The following is a 25,640-nucleotide window of genomic DNA, read 5'->3' as shown; positions in this document are numbered from 1 at the left end:
CGGCAGACAATATCCTTGACATAAAGCTGCGCGAGTTGCTCAACACGGTAGTTTTCACGAATGGGCAGGAAGTGAGCAGACTTAGTCAAACGATCCACTATTACCCAAATGCTATCATGTTTGCTTGCTGTCAAAGGTAACTTGGTAATAAAGTCCATCGCTACACATTCCCATTTCCACGTAGGAATTTCTGGTTGTTCGAGCAAACCAGATGGGCGTTGGTGTTCAGCTTTTACTTTAGAACAAGTCAGGCATCTAGCTACGAACACAGCAATATCCTTCTTCATACCGGGCCACCAATAAGTAATGCGCAAATCCTTGTACATCTTATCAGCGCCAGGATGAATAGAATACCGAGATTTGTGCGCTTCACTCAGGATATCAGCGCGAAGATTCACATCAAAGGGAATCCAGATGCGATTGAGATAGCAGAGAATTCCACTCAGATTAGGGACAAAGAGTGCTTCCGCGCCACACGCTAACTCGGCGCGAAGGTTACCATTACTGATGGATGCGCGCTGCGCGTCACGAATACGCGATTCAAGGTTGCTTTGAATCGGCGCGAAGTGAAGCTGGGTGCGCGGCAAGATACAGTTAAGCTGGCAGGGTTTTCGGCTGAGCGCATCGGCTACCACATTAGCCTTACCAGGATGATACCGGATCTCACAATCGTAATCGCTGATGAGTTCGTTCCATCGGCGTTGCCTCATGTTAAGTTCCTTTTGATCAAAGATATGCTGAAGGCTTCTATGGTCAGTGTAGAGGATACACTTAGTACCATAAAGGTAGTGTCTCCAGGTCTTCAAGGCAAAAACAACTGCACCAAGTTCGAGATCGTGAGTTGTATAATTCTTTTCATGAACCTTGAGTTGCCTTGATGCGTAAGCGATAACCTTGCCTCGTTGCATAAGAACACAACCGAGACCTTGGTTGGATGCATCGCAATACACGACAAAATCATCATTACCCTCAGGTAGCGCAAGAACAGGAGCTTCACACAACAAACGCTTGAGCGTTAGAAAGGCTTCTTCTTGCTTCGAGCCCCAAATATATGGTTTACCTTTGTGCGTTAGAGCTGTTAAAGGCAAAGCGATCTTTGAGAAGTTCGAAATGAAGCGCCGGTAATAACCAGCTAAGCCCAGAAAGGAACGGATCTCAGAAGGAGAGGATGGCATAAACCAGTTCTTGATTGCTTCAATCTTGGATGGGTCGACATGAATACCCATCTTGTTGACAACATGACCAAGAAACTGTACTTCATCAGACCAAAATTCACACTTGGAAAGCTTAGCATAGAGTTGTTCAGCTCTAAGCTTTTGCAATACCAATCGGAGATGTTGCTCGTGCTCGGCCTTGGTCTTAGAATACACCAGAACATCATCGATAAACACAATCACGAATTTATCCAGGAAGGGCCTACACACCCGATTCATTAGATCCATGAAAACGGCGGGTGCGTTGGTTAGACCGAAGGACATGACCAAGAATTCAAAATGGCCATAACGAGTTCGAAAAGCAGTCTTCGGAACATCTTCATCGTGGATGCGCAACTGGTGATAACCAGAGCGGAGATCAATCTTCGAGAAACAAGAGGCACCTTGGAGTTGATCAAAGAGGTCGTCAATACGCGGTAAGGGATACCGGTTTTTAATGGTGAGTTTGTTCAACTCGCGGTAATCAATACACATGCGAAACGATCCATCTTTCTTTTTAACGAACAACACCGGAGCACCCCAGGGCGAAGAGCTAGGGCGAATGAATCCTTTAGCAGTCAACTCTTGAAGTTGGCTTGCCAATTCTTGCATCTCAGCGGGTGCAAGACGATAAGGAGATTTAGCTACGGGGGAAGCACCAGGGACAAGATCAATACGAAACTCGACTTCACGAGCGGGAGGGATACCAGGAAGATCATCAGGAAAAACTTCAGGGAAATCACGCACAACAGGGATATCGCGAAGCTTCTTCTCTTCAGCAGGTTTAACCACATGGGCTAAGAATGCAACATACTTCTTCCGCATGAGTCGTTGGGCTTCGGCGCAAGACATAAGTTTAAGACCGCGGGAGGGTTTTTCGCCGTAGATGTGAAGATCACCATTTTCTCGAGGAATGCGAATCAACTTCTTGGCGCAAATAACTTCGGCGCGATTCTTCGAGAGCCAGTCCATACCAATGATAACATCAAAGCTTCCAAGAGGCATAGGGATGAGGTCGATTAGAAAATCGTTTTCGTTAAGGTTAAGCGTGCAATCTTTAATCACCGAGTTAATTAAAACAGTTTCACCGTTAGCCAATTCAACTGAAAAATTTTCTTTTAAATCGTTGCGCGGTCGCGCAAGCTTCTGCTCGAAGGCGCGAGAGATAAAACTTCGATCGGCGCCAGTATCAAAAAGTATAGAAGCATAAAATCCGTTAAGCAAAAATGTACCATTAACTACGTCATTATTCGCTTGCGCTTGGTGCGCGGTTATATTAAAAGCTCGTCCACGCGTCACTTGGTTCGAAATCTGGTTCACCGGATTCGCTTGTGTGATTTGCACTTGTAGTCTCGGGCACGCGTTCCGGAAATGACTGGGATCACCGCAGTTAAAGCACGATCTGGGTCGTGGGTTTTGGTAGATTGATTGTGGGTTCTGCGGGTAGACTGGTGGTGTTGGCGCAATTGGATTGGCGGGAAGGACTCTACAGTTCTCAGCAGTGTGACCAGTACGGCCACATCGGTTACAAAGTCGACACGGGGTTTGGGTTGGGTGGTGAAATCTACAGGTTGGGCAGAAGGGATGGTTTCCTGTGTAAGGTTTCTTAGTTGGTGGGGCAGGGAGTGCTGGATTGGTTAGGGCATAGTTGTGAACTACAGGGGGAGTTGGGTAGGCTGACAGAGGGTTAGGCGTGTAAACTGGAGGTTGGTAGATGGGTTGCTGGACAATGGGCGGGTTGGTAAGCGCATAGGCCTTGCGCCTGCGCTTGAGGTTGTTACGGTTCGAGGGTTCAGGTTTGGTTTCTGTTGGTTCAGGGGCAGTCTTGGTGAGTTTGGTCTTCTCAGCTCCCCGCAGGAACAGGGTTCCTGCTCTGACATGGTTGTCGCTGAGCACAGCGGCCAACTCAATGGCGTCTGAGAGGGTTACTGGGTTCCTGGCCCATACAGAATCTTGAATTTCCATGGGGAGACCCCCAAGGAATTTCTCTATGGCTCGGCGGGAAGGGGTAACAAGGTGAGGGACAAGCAGGCTTAGTTCATGGAAGCGCGTCGCGTACTCGCGCGCTTCACCGCTGTACTGCTTAAGATTCCAAAATTCCTCCTCCAGGCGCTTAACTTCGTTGGGAGGGCAGAATTCTCGCGTAAGAATTTCCTTAAATTCCTCCCAGAGCATGCTGGAAGCAGCTTCTGCGCCACGCGCATGAGCTACTCCATTCCACCATGTAAGCGCTCTGGATTCCAGGACACTGGAAGCATATAGGGTTCGTCTGTCTGAGGGGCATTGGGTATGGAGGAAAGTGTTTTCAATCTTTTCGAGCCACTGGAGCATCACGGTGGCTCCTTCAAGACCTGTGAACTTTGGAGGGTTACCCGCGTTAAAGGACTTAATGTTATAACTCGAGGTATTGTTTTGGCTCAAGGCTTGGGCTATCGCGGCGGCCATTTCCTGGGAACGTTGCTGTCTACGCATGCGCGAGGCTTCTCTTCTCTGAAATCGGCGAGATAGCGGAGGCATTCTATAAAAATTTTAATTTTAGTTAATATCTTGGTTTTAGCGCAAAGTATAACCTCGAAAAGCTTGGTTTCACGGAGTCAGTTACTGTCAAAAGTTAAAGTAAAATAAATGACCCTAAATGCAGACTTAATAAAGGTAACAAATTCGAATCAAGAATCGACAATTCATGTATCACCATGACTTTCCGAATTCCCAATTTAAAATATACGAGCAAACGAGTATTGGAGATTGACGATTCATGTATCACCATGACTTTTCAATCCTCAATATAAAACATACAAGAAAATGAGTATTGGAGGTTGACAATTCATGTATCACCATGACTTTTCAAGTCTCCAACCTCAGAACATAATCGTAAATGGAAATTGAAAATCAACTATTCATGTATCACCATGACTTTTCGGATTTTCAATCCCAACAAACGAATATGTAAGAAAAATCAATAAAATCGAAATTCAACAAAAATCGAAATATCGCGAAATAAAACATAAAATCATATACTGCGCAAGCGCGAGCATATTCATAAATAACGAGTAATTAACAATAAGCGCGCAAACATGAGATTTCTCTCATGCGCGAGAAGGGACTCTTAGGTATTCTAGGCCGTTACGTCTAACCACCTATCCTAAAGTCAACGAGCTCTGATACCAATCTGTAACACCCCGACCAAAGGCGGATTATACATCGGGGCGCCACATATTGTTTCATTACTCGTGACACTATTGGGTGTCAATATTTAATAAATACATTCATTCGCGCACGCGCAAAGCAAACACAAATAATATAAATCAACATAAATCAATATATTATAAATCATAATATCCGAACAGCAATAACTTGTCTTGATACATTTTAATCTAGGTCAAAAGTAAAGAAAACTTCCTACGTGTCCACAAGCTCCAAAACAGCTACTGCAAACCTGAACATGTGTTAAAATAAAACGTCAAACACTTGCGTGTTGGTGAGAAATCAAGTTTAATACAATACATAGATAACAATAAATCTGCGCGCAACATGTGTATGTCTGGGTTTCAACAAGGGTGTAATCAGATCGGGACCAACTCTAAGAGACAAGACTGCCAGTGCTCACAATTGAGCTCACAAACAAGACTAACTGTGCAAGTGTAACAAAAGAGAAAATCATAAACGATAGTTCTCCCGTGTTCATCTAATGGTACCATGAAAACTGCGGAATAGACCGACAAGACGGTTAATGATCCCCACATACAAATAAACAGCCAAGTCTACATCCTCAACACATGGGATACTGCGCGACTAAAGTTCATAAACAAGTTTAAGACTCTAAGTTTTGTATGAACACATGAACATCCCAAAGCATTTAAAATAAAAAGGGATTAGGTACGAGATTACTCACTTGATAAAGATGCGATGATAGATAAAGCAAGAACCAAACAAGCAAGTTAACCTATAAGTAAAGATTATTGTTTTAACGATCGGTTTTAAGTCTTGATTATAAGTTAGCATAATTAATAAGTAAATTATTATATATATATATTACCGGAAAAGCAGGGCAGAACAGGGAGGAAGACGGAGGCAAGAGAGGAGGGAGGCGGCTGAAGAACAACGGCAGAGAGCAAAAGGGAGGAAGAGAATAAGTGTAGTGTGTGAAGTGTTAAGAAAATAGTACTATATATAGGCAAACCCTAGAAAAGATCTCCAAAAGTAAAAGAAAAGATATCAACAGTAAAAAGTTCTGAAAAGTAAAGATATCAAAAGATATGGTAGCAGGGAAAAAGAGAAAAAGGCTGACAGGATTCAGAAAAAGGCATGGGAGAGGACAGATAAAGTTACTGGTCAAGCATGGCAAAAGCAGATTCTCAAAAGATTATGTCAGTCACTTTATCTGTCAACCAATGGGGTTGGTGCGCATGCTGCGCCGAAAGTAACTTTTCAGACATAAAGCAGATTAGGTCAACAGCTCAAAAGATAAGACAACTCAAAAGCAACGGCTAGATTAAACAGAAGAAAACTCAAAGGGGTTTAGCGCGAGAAGGCTCGAGCGCGAAGGCAAAAGTGCGCGAGCGCGAAGGCAGACAGAACCAACCTTAACGCGTCGCGGGAAGAATCACATTTCTTAGCGCGCCGCAGGAGGAACTAAAATTCCTAGCGCGCCGCGGGAAGAACTATAATTCTTCGCGCGTCGAGGGATGAACTACGATTCTTAGCGCGCTGCGAGAAGAACTACAAATCCTTAGCGCGTCGCGGGAAGAACTACCGTTCTTAGTGCGCTGCGAGAAGAATTACAATTCTTAGCGCGCTGCGAGAAGAGTTCGTCTCGCGAATCGCTGTACAGGTGGTCTTCACGCAGGATTCCTTGTAAGGGAGTCTGGCGCGTGGAGCTGCGCAGACAACCTTAGGCGGGAAGGAACAAAGGACAAGCAAAGAGTTAGAAGAAAAAGAGGGAAACAAGGCGTAAGGGCGGGACGGCGACAAGAGGGAAAAGAAGGCGGAAAGAGAGAAGGAGAGGGACGGGACGGCGGAAAGAAAGAGAGAGAAAGAGGCGGGAAGGAAAATATATATTATTATTATTAAAAGTAAAATTAAGTATAAATAAATATTAAATCATAAAAGAAAGAGATCGGGTCAGAGAAACGGGTACCTGGGTCGGGTCGGATCGGGCAGATGTCACACCGAACCTGAACCGAAGTAATTCGGGTTGATTCTTGGGTCAGAATTCTAGGCTAAGCCTTAGTCGCTGGCGTTATCAAGATTTAGTCCAAGTCTATTGTTCTCATTCCACATATAATGAATCGATTGTTTATTTTTTATTATTTTGAATATAAACCATAATAAACACTTTATTTTGGTTTAAAATATCAAATGTTTTTAATTAAGTAATTTATCTTATAAAACATATTAAATTAAATATATTTGAATGCATAGAAAAAGTATAAATCAAGTCATAAAACTTATATTTCTGAAGTATTTTGGTTTGAGTTATGAAAGAAAATATTGAAAACTAAATTGGATCTTCTTATTGTTAAAACTCTTTATATTACACAAAAAATCATATAAATAGATGACAGATAGTTCATAGAGTAAATATTTATACATATAGATTATAATTATACTATTCAACTTCAATGATTTAATGCTAAACACCAAGATATATATATATATATATATATAATTGGTATTCTCCATGTTTGTAATATTTATACAAAATGTTTGCAGAAAATTAAAAAATACACATTTCATGAGTTCAAATGCATATGAAAAAATTTTAAATCCAAATTTGAAACCAATCTTGTATAAAAAATTATGCAATGCTATTCGAATCTCTACTTATATCCAAATTTGGATTTAAAATCCAAATTTAAAATCCAAATTTGGATTTATATGGTAAACAATTTGTAGTTTACCATATAAATCCAAATTCTTCGACAATAGTGCAACTTTATTTTTCTTAATTTGCAATTACTTGTGACTTTCAAATTTTATTCTATAGGTCTGTATTTCAATTTTGATATTTCCTTATTTCACTATTAATGTTAATAAATAAATCAGTTAGTATTTACATTTAATAGACATAAACTTAAATTTATATATTGAAATGACATAAAAATAAGGACCATATATGCAAATTTGCTGAGAAAATGTGAGGAGAGCCATGAGCTTGACAAGTGGTAAAAGTTGTATTCTTTTATTAGAATAGATAGACTACTATTAATAAATGAAAAAAAATATAACATCTATCATTATAAAATAATTAAGGATGTTTCACATTTATATTTGTGTTAGGTTGGCTATCATCTCTGATTGCACCGGGTCACATAAAAAAGATACAAAGTCTATTCTAGTGACTTTGATAACACAAAAAGAGTATATAATATCACATTAAGACAAAAATAAAAATACATCATTGTATATCTTTCAATGAAAATGAAAATTTTATTGTTTTAAGTATTGGGGGGACGGGGCATCACGTGATGGAGCTCCCATCACGCGTGGTGAGCCTCTCCACACCGCCACCGCCCCTTTGTCACGCGGAAAAAATGGAATTTACGTGATGGCTGTCACGCGTGATGAAGGGTGGATTCCAAGGAATTGTAACGTTGGGATGTAGCCGTTGGGAGGGGGGTTTAAATAAAAAAAAACCAATATAAAACCAAAACAAAAACATAAACCAAATCCAAATCCAAATCCAAATCAAAACCAAATCCAACTCAAAAACACTCTCAAACTTCCCCTTCATTCACAACAAAAAAATATGGAATTTCCGAAACACTCGATGCCCTTAGATACCGATAGCTCTTCGTCTTCGGACGATGACATTCTCGAATGGTTCCCGTTGCTATATAAAGAACTTGAAGGCCCGAGCCGTCCAAAGAAAAAAGTGGTGGTGCGTGATCGTATACATGCCCACGACGTGCTAATGAACGACTATTTCGTGGAGGAGCCGAAATACAATGACGAGACGTTTAGGGAACGCTTTCGTTTGCCGAATTCTTTATTCTTAGAGATTGTAGGCGACGTCGAAGCAAACGAAGAATGGTTTCAAGAATCTTACGACGCGAGAGACAAACGAAGTTTTACGGCGCTTCAAAAATGCACATCCGCTATTCGTCAACTAGCGACAGGTAACCCACCCGACCAATTCGATGAATACTTACAAATGTCTGAGAGAACTTCACTTGAATGTCTACAATTCTTTTGTAACGCGATTATAAAATTGTATGCCAAAGAGTTTCTACGAAAACCAACAAGACACGACATTACACGTCTTTACGCCGCACACGAGGCTAGATGGCATTTTTCAGGGATGCTCGGTAGCATCGATTGTACACATATCGAATGGAGGAATTGTCCACGGGAGTTGCGAGGGGCGTATGTTAGGGGTGATATCAAACGACCAACCATCTCACTAGAAGCGTTCGCGTCAAATGATTTATGGATTTGGCATTCTTATTTTGGTGTTCCCGGCTCAAACAACGACATCACTGTTCTGTACACATCACCGTTGTTTCAGAGCGTAACAGATGGCACCGCACCTTTCTGTCCGTATTTTGTCAACGGGAGATATTACAGACGTGGCTACTATCTCGTCGATGGTATCTACCCGCACTGGTCTGTTTTTGTGCAAGCCTTTTCGTTTCCTGTCGAGACCAATGAAAAGGCGTTCAAGAAGTTGCAAGAATCGGCAAGAAAAGATGTCAAGAGAGCTTTCGGTGTTTAAAGGGTAGATGGTGCATACTTAGTCGACCGGTTCGTGCAATGAAAAAAGCCACGATCTCTAGTTACGTGTATGCATGCATCATATTACACAATATGTTAATAAAAGAAGATGGAAATGCAATTTCTCCAGATTGGGTACCGGATCCTCCAACTCAAGTTCCTGTTCCCGATGATGTCCAATTAGATTTGCGGGATGAAGATATTCACTATCGGTTGAGATGGGATCTAGTTGAGCTTATAGGTTCTTTAGGGTTGGAATTCCCGGATTCAGACGACGAGTAGACGTTTATTGTAACTTTTAATTTTTTAATTCTAATTTTTAAGTTGAATTATGTTCTAGTAACTATTGTTTTTATTTTTAAGTTCTATTAAATATTGTTTTAATTTTTTAAGTTACAAAAAAAAAATAAAAAATAAAAAATTCCATCACACACTATCACACGACACCACCACCCCTAGTAAAAAATCATCACATGTGATAGATTTTGGGTTAGTGATGTGGCACCATATAATTGGGTGGGGTGTGTGATGAGTGATAACCCCCCCCCCCCACCCCCTTAAGTATTTCAATATGGATATATGTAATATAATAAATTGTTTTTAAGAAGACAAAATGAAACTCCTTGTGCATAAGATGAATTTTATTCACCATTTACTCATTATTATGGTATAGTGACCATCATCCTTTCTTGAACCGGATCGCAGACAACATACACAACTGCTTTAGTTGAATATTTTTAAACCACCTTCATATCGCGCCGTTGATTATGACACCAGCTGGTTGAATTAGTGGAACGAATCACTATTTGGGTTGGATTTTAAAATAAAATTAAATAGTTGTTTTTCATGAAAAGTTAAAAAAGATCTAATTACAAAAAAAATACATGTTAGCAGACAAAAGCCGTCTCGCAACCCCCTTTGGAAAGACAAAGCCAAGCCTACTAAAAATAAAGCTATGGTTCTTCGTTGTTGATAAGCAGTGACGGATCTAGGAAATTTTCTTACAGGGGTCGGAAACTTTTTAGTCGGTATTCAGTTGGCCATCGTTACATAGTTTTTTTCTGATCTGGTTCGGTCGCTCGTGTCAAGTAATCAACATATAACATTTTTGGTCCGGCTGGGCCACTCCGATTGGCTAGAATTGGGTCGGCTCGAGCAATATAGAAAAAACATAATCAAACAAAAAAAATACGTGAAACTTCATTATAAATGTATAAATAAAATGCCATATGTCTAAAATTGTTCTTACGGGTTTTCAATTTTTGAAGCTTTAACAAAAACATCATATAGTACGCATGTCTTTTTCAATAAAGCAAATATAACTATTGTTTAAATTCTAATCACCCATTATATTACGCAAATCAGACTTCACGTAAAAGTATTTTTAACATTTGTAGTTGCGACGGGTAATACGAGAGAGAGCCTCAATAAACGATAAACCAATACAAATGAAGTTGGTGAGCAAACGAACGAATGTAGGAAATCAAAACACTTTATTTGAATATTAAAGCACTTATAATCCGTTGAACTCACTTAAATAATACTTGCGTCGTTGTAACCTTTTTTAATAAGTTAAATGCATATCGGGTTGAGAGTTTTGGGCTTTGACTTAAAACTTAGGAATATACTGATTGTGCATTTGGGCTAAAATTTGTTTCAATTAAACTCAAATTTAGTTATTTATATACATTTATATAATTATAAATGTAATTTTGTAAATTTATTTTTTTTATTATGGCCGGTCTCAAAATTTCATGGAGGTCGTTCTCGAATTTTCACAAGGTCTTTTTGTCGTTCACAAAATTCCGTAGGGGTCGATATCAAAATTTCACAGGGGTCGGTCGAGATTTTAACACATATATACCACTAAAAAATAAAATTTCACAGGGATCGGCCGACCCCCTACTCTAATAATAGCTACGCCCCTGTTGATAAGTTACTGCGTATGACCCGTCGAAATTCTTTCAGGAACACAATAGCTTTTTGGGCAAGGGGCTCAAAGTATCAAAAACAAATTGAATGAAAACATGTTCATTCTTAGCGTATGTTTTCTCACGCTTAGTAGCTTTCATAGATTCATTTATCAAAATCTTATCTACTTATTCATTTACTAATCCAACTTCTATAGTTCTATATGTATCAATACCAGCTAACACATATTGTTTATATTATTTATATTCGTTAATTTATGATATTATCTGTTTTTTTAACCAACTAATTTTATAGACTAGTAAAACGGGCATTTGAGTTTCTGATGCGGCTACCAAAACGTTACTTAACATCTTCTTTTCACTCTAAAGTCGCTGTCTGTTCTAGATAAATTAGATAATTTCATACGATTATAATTTACAATAAAGTGACTACGGTAAATGATAACAAGCTATATCACAACCCTTTTTTAAATAACAAAATTGATATACTAAAAACCAATTATTGGATGTTTTATATGGAACAATCATGTCTTCAATATACTTCCATAATAATAAAGATCTCGGTGGACACTAATAATCAATCAATCAATCATGCCCAGTAAAATCCCACCGACAGCAAAGCTATAAGTAGGATCTGGGGAGGTGGGATGTAGGCACACCGTACCTCTATCCAAAGGAATAAAGAGGTGGCTTCCAGAGAGACCCTCGGCTCTAAGTACATGTGTATGAAGAAAAATAAAGGAAATCAAAGTTTAACAGTTATATAAAAACTACTACTAATTATAATAATATTAATAATAAGATCACAGTTTAACAGCTATATAAAAGCTAATAATTACAATAATAATAATAATAATAATAATAATAATAATAATAAAATATGTAAGGAAATACCATTATGGTATGTGACCTAAATAAGTTAAGTCTAAGCCCTAAGGTATTCAATTCTCTCTAAAAATCCTTAACTTTAATTCTACTTCTCCACGATTTCCTATCCTCAACCATGTCCTCGGAGAGGTTTAGGTCTATCAAATCATGCCTAATCCTCTCATCCCAAGTCAATTTCGGTCGTCCTCTACCCCTCCTCCCCTCTATAGTAATGTTTTCTACGGATCTAACAGGATTCGTCGTCTGTCTTCTCTTTACATGTCCAAACCATCTCAATCTCCACTCTCTTATCTTGTCTGCTATGTTCGCCACCCCTAATCTCTCGCGAAACACAACGTTTCTTATTCGGTCTAGCCTTGTGTGCCCACACATCCAACGTAGCATTCTCATTTCTGCTACCTCCATCTTCCGCACTTATGCTTTCTTGATGGCCCAACAATCTGTTCCATATAGCATTGCAGGTCTAACTGCCACCCTATAGAATTTTCCCTTTAGTTTAGTCGGGAAACTCTTGTCGCACAATATACCTGTGGCTGCTTTCCATCTACACCATCCTACCTGAACTCGGTGGGTCACATCACTGTCTAATTCCCCATCGCTCTGTACAAATGATCCTAAATACTTGAACTTCGTTACCTGCGGGACCACCTGCCCTTCAATTGTGATCTGTGCGTCTTTATTGTCGTTTATCCCACCAAAATCACAGTGGAGGTACTCCGTCTTAGATCGGCTAATCTTTAAACCTTTTGTCTCTAAGGTTGTTCGCCACTCCTCAAGCCTCATGTTTAGATCTTGTTTTTTCTCAGCAAGTAACACAATATCGTCTGCGAACATCATGCACCACGGGAAAGTCCCCTGAATCGACTTTGACAACTCATCCAAGACTACTGCAAAAAGAAACGGGCTCAACGCTGACCCCTGGTGAAGACCTACCTCTACAGGAAAGAAATCAGTATCCCCCACTGGCGCACGGACACTTGTTTCACTCCTGGTATACATATCCATAATTATCTCTATGTATTTCCTAGGCACTCTTCTACCCTCCAAGCACTCCCAGAGCACCTGTCGTGGCACGCTGTCGTAGGCCTTTTCTAGGTCAATAAACACCATATGTAGATCACGCTTCTTCTCCCTATACTTTTCCATTAATCTTCTTATAAGGTGTATTGCCTCTGTGGTGGAACGCCCCGGCATGAAGTCAAATTGGTTGACCGTAACCTGAGTTTCTCGTCTAAGTCTAACCTCAATCACTCTTTCCCATAGCTTCATAGTATGACTTAGTAGTTTTATTCATCGGTAGTTACCACAACATTGGGCGTCTCCTTTGTTCTTATAGATAGGAACTACAACGCTGCTCCTCCACTGGTCTGGCATCTTACCTGATTTGAGAATACTATTGAACAGAGTAGTTAACCACATGACTCCTTCCTCCCCCAGACACTTCCACACCTCGATGGGTATGTTGTCTGGGCCAACCGCCTTAGACCTTCCCATCCTCCTAAGTGCATCGTTCACCTCTTCTCGTGTGATCCGTCGGCAGTAGCAGTTATTCGATTGTTGTCGTTGAAAGTTTGTGTTGTCATGCTCTTCTTGGTAAGCTCTCCCATTGTTAAAAAGATTGTGGAAGTAGGTTTGCCATCTTAGCTTGATGTCCTGCTCCTTGACCAGTACATGCCCATCTGTATCCTTTATGAACTTCACCGGTCCTAGATCTTGCCTTCTACGCTCCCTGGCTTTGGCAATCTTAAACATAGCATGTTCCCCCTCTTTTGTTTCTAGACTTTCATACATCCGTTTAAAGGCCGCCTTCTTTGCTTCCGCCACTGCCTTCTTCGCCTCTATCTTGGCCGTTTTGTAGTTGTCCCTCAATTCCACTCGCTCCTCCTCATTCGTGCACCTCATTAGCTCCCTAAAACATCCTTGTTTGTCCCTTATCTTGTCTTGCACTGCATCATTCCACCACCAAGACTCCTTATGCCCACTTGTCTTTCCTGTTGTGACCCCGAGAGTCTCCTTTGCTACTTGGATGATCTTTGTCTCCATAGCTTCCCATATAATGACATTATTATATTTATATATAAAAAATAATTTTATTAGTGTTACATAATGATTGCAACGTACGACATGAATCTACCACACATCTTATTCATGTCATCCTAAGATATCTATGACAACCAATCAGCTTCTGCCATGTAAGCAGATAATATTACTCTTTATTGGGGTTAGCATGGGGTGACATGTACCTAATGTATTCGAATCTGGTTATCCCAATGTCCTGTCATAATTTTGCATGTGGCCCATGATTAACGACTAAGCTTTTTTTTTGAACCTTTTTGCTATAAAATAATAATTAATTTTATATTATTACTATTTTTTTTTCACTTTTTTAACGGCATACCCTTCTAAGATATCCATCAGATATCCGAATTTTCAGATATTTTGAATACAGATTCATATTATTTTAAACAACTTTCTAGTATAATTTCTTTTATTTTGTTGGTTATTGATTCGTTAATTATATCCTTTTAGTAATTTAAAAATAACACGAAAACGTTTTTCGTATTAAATTGTTAGTTTTAAAGACAATAAAACTTATGTTTTTTTTTTCATTAAGGTGTTAGGCTACATGGGATGCCATTCGTCTTCATCCTGCAAAGCACACCTAGCAAATTGGGTTCCTTAATTTTCAAATGAATTTGGTTTCATGAACCCTGTTTTGTTGAGAAGAACGAAATGATTGTGTTGTGACTGGTTGGAACACGTTGGCTTTATCCTCCATCATCTCCTTGGGTGCCTCTAATAAACCTCCATAATCCTACGGATTTAGATAACTTTGAAGTGGCAATCCCTCATTGATTGGTTTCATTCTCTATAATCTTCATACACCCATAAAACTGATAGTCTTTATTAAGCATTGTAGACACTTTTGCATCTAAATTAGAGGTTGTGTTGTAATAGTCCAAACTAGTATCAACTCAGTGACTATGGATGTTTAGCTAATCAAATTTCTAATACTCGAATCAATCATATATAATTATTCGAAGTTAGAAGTTTTGAAGCTAGATTCGAATCGAATTCGTATTTTTAAGTTTTTCAAATCCAATTCGAATATTGAACACCCCTATAAGAAGATTGCTTACAAACTATGATTTAGCACTTTTCTTTCGTATTATAAAACTAAAGGGACTCGAAATCTAACAAAGTAACAAGCTAAATGACATCAAAATCAATGTACATAAACTCTATTTGTTTGTATTTTGTGAAAGAGTACTATAATTATAATAATCAAATACATAAGTTTCCATACATAAATTATAATAATCCAAACTATGACCAAATGACTGATAATAATTCACACTTACAATTTCACTAATGCCAACCCTAACTTTCATTTTTATTGCTAAGAGCAGTCCCGATTACATAACTATCATAAAATTATACTTGATTTCACTCGATTTCTCTCACGATTACGATCAAAATGAAAATCGTAATTCGTACATGCGAAATCAAGTATAAATCGAATGTAAATCCTGTATGATTTATATAATAACTACGCTACTGGGAGTTTAACATCGAAAGTGTGTCGATTATTAAATCTAATTTTCTTATATCTTTTTATATATTATATATGTTTTCTATTGACAATAATAAGTTCACAATAATTTGAGTCTCAAAATAAACATATAAGCAAAAGCATGACAGTGGTCCAAACAACACCATTCCATCGTCTCTTCCTCTGTTTTCTTTCACCCCTGTTTCCCAATTCCATTCTTCACATAATATCATTTCAAAATTACCAAAATACCCCCAACACCCACACACACACATATAAACATATACATATATATACACATATAGTGGAATTATATCTTCTCCAACCCCGTGACTCCATAAATCTTGATCTATATTAATGTTACATATTATTATTATTATTATTTTATATGTCATTTGTCACTTAAATGTGTTTACCTCTACCTATATCTATATGTTTACTTTCCTGATCTAGCTAAGTGGTTACAAGTACACTGTTTCTTACGCCTATGACACATTCCTGTACACCAGTTCGGTGAATCTTATGTTGATTCTGTTTCTTTTATTTTTTTAGATTTTTATTTGGATTTTTCCTCATTTGTTTATACACTTATATCAGCACTTTTTAAGGTTTAGTGTTCTTGGTCTTTGCAAGATCTGTCAGCCAGGGGTTTCATTGGAAGCGGTTTTTGTTTTCTTTTTATCTGGGTACGTTTTTGTTTGTTTAATATTTACAAGATTTTCGAGCCGCGATTTTTTTAATTCGGGTATGTTTTATTTGTTTGATATTTACAAGATTTTTCTATAATTCTTGTGAATTTTTTTGGGTTTATAAATTTATCACATTGGATTAAATATTTCATCTCAAAATGTCATCTTGTATAAGTGGAAGAGCTTATGTACTTGATCTTGAAAACATTGTGAAATCATCTTCATCATCATATGCTACTTCAAGCATATACTCAAATTCCAATTCATCTTCACCGTCATCGATTTTTTCCGAATCAAGCAACTCGTTAATCGCGGTCTCGACTCGAAAACCTCGAACACCGAGAAAACGACCGAACCAAACGTACAACGAAGCCGCGGCTCTTCTCTCGACCGCTTGTCCCGCCATTTTCTCGGTTACTAAAAAATATACTAACCAAACCGAATTTTCCAACCCACATTCTTATTTATTCAACGAGCCGCGGGAATTATTGTTATTTGAAAAACCGAAGGAGATCGAGTTTAATGGGAGGTGGACCCGAAGCCCGAGTTTGAGCTCATTAAGTGAAGAATATCGAGACGATTTTGATACCGAATCGTTACTTGATGAGGAAATTGGAGAGGGGATTGATAGTATTATGGGAAAGTCGAATTCGAATACAAATACAAATACGAATTCAAATGAAAAATCTTGTTACGGGTATCCGGTTGGATTGGGAATTGGGGGGTATTTAGAGTGTAATTTCGGGTTTGGATTAAGGAATGGAGTGAGGGCATTGAAGAATGTGGATGAAGGGAATTGGTGGAGTTATCCCGTGGTTAATGTGATGAATGTATCGTCGCTAGCGATGAAGAAAACGGAGAAATGTCGGGTTGGAAAGAAGAAGAAAGTGGCGGATTTGATGAAGTCGGTACCGGAATGTTCGATTGGAGATGAGGGGTGTGAGAATGGGACTATGTTAATGTTGAAGTTGGATTATGAGAAGGTGTTGAAAGCTTGGTCGGATAAAGGGTCGCCGGTGCCGGAGGGAGTGTCCGGGTCAGAGTCTCCGGGAAGTGATATTCACGTAAGTCGTTTCTCTTTAATTCTAATAGATAATTAGAGTGTGTGTGAGTTTGTCGTTTTATAAAAATTAAAAAAAAGGTTAAGTTTGATAATGAAATAAAATAGATGTAAAATTATTTTATGGTTTTCATGTTTGCAACTATATATTAGGTACAGGGTTATAATGGGAAAACGTTAACACAACAGTATGTTAAATTTTTATATGATGCAGATAGATGTATATCTAATGTCTTGTCTAAAGTGAAAACACAAACATAACTTATTGTCTAATTCTATTTTTGGTAGGCAAGATTAGCTCAAATAGACCTATTCTCGGAGAACGGAGGAGTTAGAGAAGCTAGCGTGAATCGTTATAAAGAAAAAAGACGTACACGGTTCTTTTCCAAAAAGATTCGATATCAAGTTCGAAAAGTCAATGCCGATCTACGACCTAGATCCAAGGTACACGTCTTCATCTATTTTCATCTTATCATGTTAAACGTACGGTTTAATAATCACTACATAATACACAAAAGGGATCTGGTTTTCATACACCATTTAGCAAAGAGACACACAAAAAAAATGCATTGTAAACAGTTGTTTATCTTTGTATATACTACAGTTTAAACTCAAAAGGCGGTATATGATTCCTAAAGATGGTGTATAAAACCACAACCCGCACATAATATTATTTACGAGGTTGCTATAGCAGTTAGAATTTGTATTATTAAAATCATTATGACTTGGTCTTACTTGTCTCACTAGCATTGTTAAATACAAAAGATTTAAATCTTGTCACAATTTGTCTGTTGTTTTTGCAGGGGAGATTTGTTAGAAGGCCAAATTCTCCAACTTGTGAGGAGTCATGAGCAGCTAGACATTACAGTTTACTCCAACTTTTTTTTTTTTTAAATTTCAACCCTTTTATTATTTTTTGTACACCACTTGCATAGTGCTGCTGAGTTGAGAAATGAGAATAGGAAAGAAATAGAGTCTCCAAAACAATTTTGTTCTCAATCAATAATACATTTTTTGTTGCTTTATTATTATATAAATAAGTAAAGAGTAAAACTATATCAATATTCTGCAATGCTCAATGATTTGTCTTTATCAAAACATTATACAATTGTGAACAAAGAGATCTGTCACTTTAATATGATACATTTGTGTGTGTGTACATATATAATTTGTATATGCATGTTATATACAAAAAAAAAGAAAAGAAAATCATATTACCTCTCTGCTAATATGTTCCTGATCTTTCTAAGCCTTTTGAGAGCTTTCGAGGCGTTTTCTGACAAGTTCTCATCAGATTCAATCACCTGAATCATACATCAAACAACACGTTAAAAGTTAAAACAAACTCGACCTGTTTAGGCGTTTAACAATAACCATATGTCAAACATAATACCTCAATATTTTCAAGCATAGATTGAGCAAGAATCTTCAAATTATTATAATCAACACCTTCTGGCAGTGCATCTTTCTGATCAAACTCGGTAACAGAAGACGTTGCAGCCTCGGGTTGGTACAATGGGTCCTTGGGCCCGGGTTTTGCAAACTTCCATAACCATTGAAACTTTCCTGATGGTGAACTTGTATCTCCCAAATCGGTCATGGGCTTTTTTGTAATTTCTTCATTCTCTACTTCCTTAAAAGTCAAATCTTCGGTGGAATGTGAGACTGGTAAATGTGAAAAAACGTCTTCGGTTGATCTATACAGGCCTGATTCAATGCTCGGGCTTGGGCTCAGGAACCGCTCCGAGCCCGGCTCGTTTCTGTTAACTGAAGAATTGGATGCTACACTGCTAGTCTCAGTTTCATTATTACTATTAGCATTATTATTATTATTATTATTATTATTATTATTATTATTATTATTACTGTTATTATTATTATTATTATTACTATTATTATTACTAGAATTAGTGTTTTCTTCTGAATGGTCTGTTACATCATTCACCACATTTCTCCTAACGGTTGACCGGGCTACCCTTGCCAAACGGGCTTTGACTTTCACTGACCAACCCCTGATCCTATTCTGAACTTGTTTACTTATTCCGGCTTGGTTCTGCTCTTCTTCTTCTTCTTCTTTATTCATAACTCGCCACTGTTCTTCCCAGTAGTTCTCGCGAACCACTGTGTGCGGGCCCGCCTGCGCAGTCGAGTCAGATGACCGACTGTGACGGTGACCTCCCGGTTTTCCAGGCCCACTAAGCGGGTCCAAAACTGAGTTAACAGAATCAATTGCAATATTTATCAAACTTTTGGCTTTCTTTATCAAACTCTCAAGATTCACATCTTCCGGAAAGTTCAATAATCTTTGAAGACAAGAAGTGGCGTTTTCGGTTGCGAGAATCGAAGACCGTAAGTAAAGTATCATTGAAACCGCGAATGCTGAAATAAACGCCCCACGTAACGAATTAAAGACTTTAAATTTTACTTCATACTTTTTAGAACTAGAATTAGAACCAACATTTAGTTTGTTATTATCTAATGCAAATATTTCATCCCAAATGACCAAAAGGTCCTTGAGGGCAAACTCGCGTCCAAACAAAACTCGTAACCAGCGAAGCGCGAAATACTGAGGTTCAACTCCTAGCTTAACTAGATGACTGTATAAAGAAAAATCAACGGCTGAGAGTAACCGATACAACGCAGATGATGCTTCAATGACAGGTGGCACCACGTTTTCGGGTGAAAGAGAATGTGAGAAGAAACTAGCCATTGCAACTGCGTCTTCGTTTCCGTTCATTAAAACATCGAATACGCGTCGTGTTCGATAAATTTATCGGATAAGACGATTCCCAATTCGCCCTCAGCACCAAATGAAATTATTGTTTGTATGTTGGGATCGAGTTCGTTAAGGTGGTGAGGCTTTACATTATCCTTTTGGTTTTTGATATTGTCTTCATCGGAATTGTAAGAAGAATCGGGTATGTTAAACGATAACCCGTCGAAATTGTCCGTTAAGTAATCGGTGTATAGTTTTCTCACTTCGGAAAGACGCTCTAAATCGGCCTGGAGAACATATAGAAGTGGAGCTAGAAGTTCATGCATCCCTGATAAACCAAAAAAACAAATGTATTTTTGTTAGAATATATTACAGTTAGCAGTCATCAACATTAGGATTCTGTTGGAGCCTTAGAGGTGTGTATAGATCGGATTGGGGCTCAAACTGAACCGTAAAGGGTTTTTGAAAACCGTTCGGTTTTTTGGTTTTCGGTTCGGTTTCGGTTTGAAACTTTTTGGCAAACAAAAAGGCCCAATACAAAGAATTTGGGGTATAATTTTTTTTAATAAATTACCTAACATTCAAAAAACAAAAACTATAATCCATTAAATCAATAAGAAAAGTCATTGTTTTCGGTTCTTACAAGTTTGGTTTTTATGATTCGCTCTGATTTTTTCCATTTTCGGTACATGCAAAACTGAAACGAACCGGAAATCCGGTTTTAAAATAACATAAAACCAAAACGTTGGTTATGGGTTGGGTTGCGTTAGGTTATGCCCTATTATTTCAGTTTCAAGCACACCCCTAGGTTTTGTAATCTATCACTCTATCTGCATTTACCCGTGGATTATAAGATACTAGATATCTCAATAGAACTTAAAAAAACTGTGGCCAAACTTCAAACTTCAAAGTACAAAAGTTTTCTAATCGATTACAACAAACAAACAAACAAATTTCTTAAAAAAATTACAGCCAAACTTCAAATTACAAAATTTTTGTGCTCAATATATATAAAAGTGAAAACTATACTATTCATAAGTTGTTATTGTAAAGAAAACTTTATGACCAAACTTTAATGTAGAAAAGTTTTGTGGTTAATCTATAAAACTTGAAAACTGTATACAAAAGTTTTCAGGCCATTCTATAAAACTTGTAAACTTTGTTGCCAGTCTATAAAACATTGAAACTATACTATTCATAACTTGGTTTTTGTTTTTGTGACAAATCTATAAAACTTGAAAACTTTGTTGCTGGTCTATAAAACCTGAAAAGTATACTATTCATAACTTGGTTTTTGGCTTTTTGACCCATCTATAAAACTTGAAAACTTCACTATCCATAACTTGGTTATTCTAGTTATAAACAAATAAGCATATAAATAAATTACCTTGCCTATACCCGTAGTTTGGATGTCGAATACACCAAAGCAACAATATTCTTCGCAAAACACCTTGTCGCTCGGGCGTCTGAAAGTAACTACCATGTTCAGGATATAACCGAGTCAAATCCTGGTCAACCATTCGCTCTAACTCGGCTTTATGAAAAAACTGTCCCCACATGCTATCTACATTAATATTAGCCTCATCATTCAACATTTTGGTTCATCTTTTTACTTACAATTGATCATGCTTTCTTAATATTAATTAGAATATACCAGGGTTTTGTGACAGTGGGTTGTCCATAACAAGACCGCGATAATTCCGTTCCTGTCTTGACATTGGAGGACTGATCAAAATCTTCCTTCTTAAAGCAGCATAACTGGAATTACAAAATTTTATTTGATGTTAAAAATGTGAAGATCTTGTATCTGTTGGGTTTAATGTGGAGGCTCGATTGGGCCCCATTTAGAAAATTAAAGAAGCAGCCAAATTATTTGTTTTATTTAAGCCCATTTCAGTTTTCCTGTTGTTGTAACCCCTATATCTATCTTCATATATTCTAATCTCTCATCACTAGGTGTGTAAACTAGCCGAGCTGAGATTGTTAAATAAACAAGCCCAAGCACGGGCATTTTAAAATCTAGAATCTATAATAAACAAGCCTAAGCATGAGCTTCACTTGTCAAGTTCGAACAGGCTCATGAGCCTAAACAAACCTATAAGTTATTTAATTTTTATTTAAAATAATAAATATATATTTTATTACATATAAAAATTGTGATTAAATATGTAAATTATATGCATTATGTTATATATAAATATTATAACCTACCTATATATATAGTCTAATAAAAGAAAATAACTGGGGACACACGTCACTTGGAGATTCATTCCTAGACTAAATTTTCCGCTCAAACTATTCTTCTATCTTAAATAAAACATATTTATGTCAGTTTCATCAAAACATATGAATCCAACCTTTAATCAAATAACCAATTACCTAAAATTATAGGGATTAAAAATATGCGGGTGTTTATGTCAATATAATTTAAATATTTATACTTTTAATGAAAATCAGATCTAACTTTTTTTTATTAAATCAATTTATATATACTTTTGAGTGTAGGAGATGAATGAGGTAAAGTCAATGTACGATATTTGTAGGTCTAAGATGATAAAGACAAGAAATTATGAATGAGTAGCAATTTCATTCTCACATATTCATTCAACCTCTATGGATCCATGGACTTTTCATCCATCTCTTTCAAAACTGTAATACAAAAGTGTGTTTTATATTACTAACATCTTATCACCTTGTGTTATTCCATTAAGAAATATAATTACAACTTATAAAATCACTATGTGCATCTTTTTCGTGACTACGAAGAAATTGCGTGTATCACCAATTATACGTATGAATACTCCATTAGAAAATATAATTTGAACTTAAAAAACCATTTAATTTGATAAAAAATATAGTTTTTTTTAAACTAATCATTTAATTTCTATAGCGCAATTGTATTCCTTTAAAACATCCCGTGCATCACATAGGTTCTAAAGCTAGTTAGTAATATACAAAACTAAACATAAATTAAAATAATAAACAAGTCAAGCCTCAGCTAAGCTCAAACTTAAAAAACTACTCACGAGCTCGATCTTTAAAAACAGAGCTCAAACGTGCCCGTGCACGTGATTGCTATAACCGAAGAGCCTAAGGGGGTGTTTGGTACAGAGAATGGAAAAGGAGAGAAAATAGAAATGGAAATGGAATTGTAGAGAAAGAGAATTGGTATGGAGAATGAGAATCATTTCTCTTGTTTGGTACACGAGAAAATAAACAGAGAACTCTACCATACCCAACCCCACCTCCACCCAACCTGACACCACTCACCACCGCAGCCCCACCACCACAGCCCCACCACCACCAGCACCACCACCACAGCCCCACCACCACCACCAGCCCCACCACCACAGCCCCACACCACCAGCACCACAACCACAGCCCTTTCTTCAACCACAGCCCACCACCACCGGCTGCCGCCACCAAATCCCCTTCTTCAACCACAGTACACAAGAAATTAAAAAGATTCAAATTTTTGGAACATAAGATATAGAAAAAGGAGGCTCAGATCTGTCATCACTGCCTCTTTGGCGATTTTGTGGTGGTGGTTGTGGTGGCGATGATGATGATGATAATCAGAAGCCACCTGCGACCACCGCCGATTTCCACCACCACTGTCACCCACCTGCGACCACCGCCGATTTCCACCACCACTGTCACCCACCTGCGACCACAATCACCCGACCATCTGAAAACCCTAACCTACCACGAACCACCACTTGAAACCCTAATCTCCGTTCACCCGTACCACCTGCAACCTACAACCGGTTACCATCTCTGTGTTCACCACTGCGAACGGCGGAGACGGGGTGGGGGTTGCAGACTTGGAGACGAGGTGGCGGTTGCAGACTTGGAGACGAGGTGGCGGCCGGAGACGGGGTGGTGGCCGGAGACGGGGTGGTGACATGCTATGAGGAGGCTGCTGAGAAATGGATTTCTCTTTGTTTTAAAGAGAAATGGAATTCTCTAGTTTTAGAGAAATAGAAAGAGAAATAGAAATGAAAAGTGGAAAACAAACAAAAGAAATATTTCTAATTCCATTTCTCCCCAATCAAATCCCTCTACCGAACACCCCCTAATTCCTATTCCTAACAATACATCATATAAACTCAAACCAAAGTCAATACCTTCGGCGGGAATTAGCGGTTACACGTCGAAACTCATCGATCGTAGAAGACGAAGACGGCAAAATCCCCAAATCTATACGCCATTGAACGCCTCGAAGATCACCAAAACGGCGATCACATGACAATTCACTCGAAGATGATGATTCCGGTAATGAATTCATCTTCGCAGGTGACATAGCAGCTCAATTCGCCCCAAATTGAATCCACAAAACCCTAGGTGTTTCAATCCTTGATTCTGGAAGCTAGTATCACAATGTAGGATCGATTTGACCGGAAATTAGCCGTCTGGTGTGCATAATTACATGTAATTGCATGATTTAAACATTCAATTGCTATAAAACTTGATGAAGAATTGATGAATGTATGAACGGAAAGAGGGAATGATTAGGATAATATTATTAATATTAATTATTAATTAATGATATAATAAGATTCCTTAATATGCTCCTTATGTCATAATTAAAAGTGTTAATAACTTATTATTAAAGTGAGTTAGTAAGGAAATTTAAATAAAGTTATAAGGCGGGCCTGGTTATACTTTAAAGTGGGGGTGTTAAAGGTAATTTGGTAAAGTTTAATGAGTGGGACACCATGCGTTAAGTGACGTTTAAGACAAGTTAAGTTGACCTGGGGTCATGCGGGATGTAGGGGTGGGCACGGTTCGGTTTGGTTATTGGGTGAAACTCAAACCTAAACTTAAGCTATTGGTTATTTTAGAATACTAACAAATCGGTTTTCGGTTATTCGATTATTCGGTTTTCGGTTATTTTCGGTTTCGGTTTAGGTTCTTTTCGGTTTTTTTTATTGTGAGTCGACACTAAAAAAAACAAATTCAAAAAAAACAGAGTACCTCGTACATATTGAATTCAAAATACAAAGATAGACACGTGTTATGTGGAACCAAACAAATACAAAGTTGTTTGAGTAGTAGAGTTTAAAATTCAACAACGCTCTTAATAAAAAAAAACTAAAGGTTTCCCGAATCTTCATTTATTGTCTTATTCATCTTCAAAGTTTAGACCCAGTCTTGATCATCTTCATCATCATCAATGGTAGATTCTTTTGGTGTTATGTTATTTGTCATAACATCTTAAAAAAACATGTAGAAAACATAGGTTCGATTTCGGTTCGTTTTTTTTAAATGGATAACCTAACCTAAACCCAAAAATCGGTTTTTCGAAAAACTAAAAATTTAACCGTCGATTAATACTTCGGTTCGGTTTTTTTCGGTTCGGTTTTTTCGGTTATTCGGTTTCGGTTCGGTTTTATGCTCACCCCTAGCGGGATACCTTAATACAGCGGGAAGGTGACGGCACAAAAAACTCGAATTTGGAACCGGACTCGAAAAAAATACTCGGAATCGGTTTCATTATACCCGGGTTTTTAATACCCGGACTCGTACCTGACCTTATCCGTAGGGTAAGGATAGGGTATGTATTTCAGACCAAAACCCGTACCCGGAACCGGACCCAATTTATACCCTGTAATACTCGAAAACCGGAACCGGTTATGGTCAACCGCTTCCATACCCGAAACCGGGTTTTTCCAATACCCGAAACCTGGTTTTTCAAATGCCCGATCTATACCCGAAATTACCCAAAAAATAACTGAAAAGCACCCGAAAATACCTCTAAAATGTGCAACCCTTTAAAAATCCAATCTATACCAAAAAAAATATCCAAAAAACCCCCGAAAATAGGGTTTTTTTAAATACTTGGAAATAAGATATTCAAATACCCGGTTTTAGAATACTAGGTTTTATACCCGCAT

The 25,640-nt window shown here is 37.9% G+C and overlaps 1 protein-coding gene and 1 pseudogene across 2 annotated transcripts; one reads left to right on the top strand and one right to left on the bottom strand.

Moving 5' to 3' along the window:
• The first annotated feature begins 15,442 nt into the window (after window positions 1-15,442).
• Window positions 15,443-18,014, top strand: LOC143573393 (protein CHLOROPLAST IMPORT APPARATUS 2-like). The gene is made up of 3 exons (XM_077058284.1): window positions 15,443-17,031; window positions 17,316-17,471; window positions 17,831-18,014. Exons 1-3 carry the CDS (start codon window positions 16,126-16,128, stop codon window positions 17,876-17,878), a joined length of 1,110 nt encoding a protein of 369 aa, XP_076914399.1. The 5' UTR covers window positions 15,443-16,125; the 3' UTR covers window positions 17,879-18,014.
• A 40-nt stretch (window positions 18,015-18,054) lies between these two features.
• LOC143573380 (uncharacterized) lies at window positions 18,055-24,314 on the bottom strand (annotated as a pseudogene). Its single transcript, XR_013142420.1, has 5 exons — window positions 23,871-24,314; window positions 21,398-21,501; window positions 21,131-21,307; window positions 18,421-20,071; window positions 18,055-18,331 (listed from the first exon to the last, which is right to left on the bottom strand). The product of XR_013142420.1 is annotated as an uncharacterized LOC143573380 (transcript).
• Between the last annotated feature and the right edge of the window lie 1,326 nt (window positions 24,315-25,640).

The sequence above is a fragment of the Bidens hawaiensis genome, unplaced genomic scaffold, assembly GCF_021521415.1.
Source record: "Bidens hawaiensis isolate Kalapana, Puna unplaced genomic scaffold, B.hawaiensis_p1.1 tig00026403_1, whole genome shotgun sequence".
Classification (NCBI taxonomy): Eukaryota; Viridiplantae; Streptophyta; class Magnoliopsida; order Asterales; family Asteraceae; genus Bidens; species Bidens hawaiensis.
This window is presented reverse-complemented; position numbering and strand designations above follow the sequence as displayed.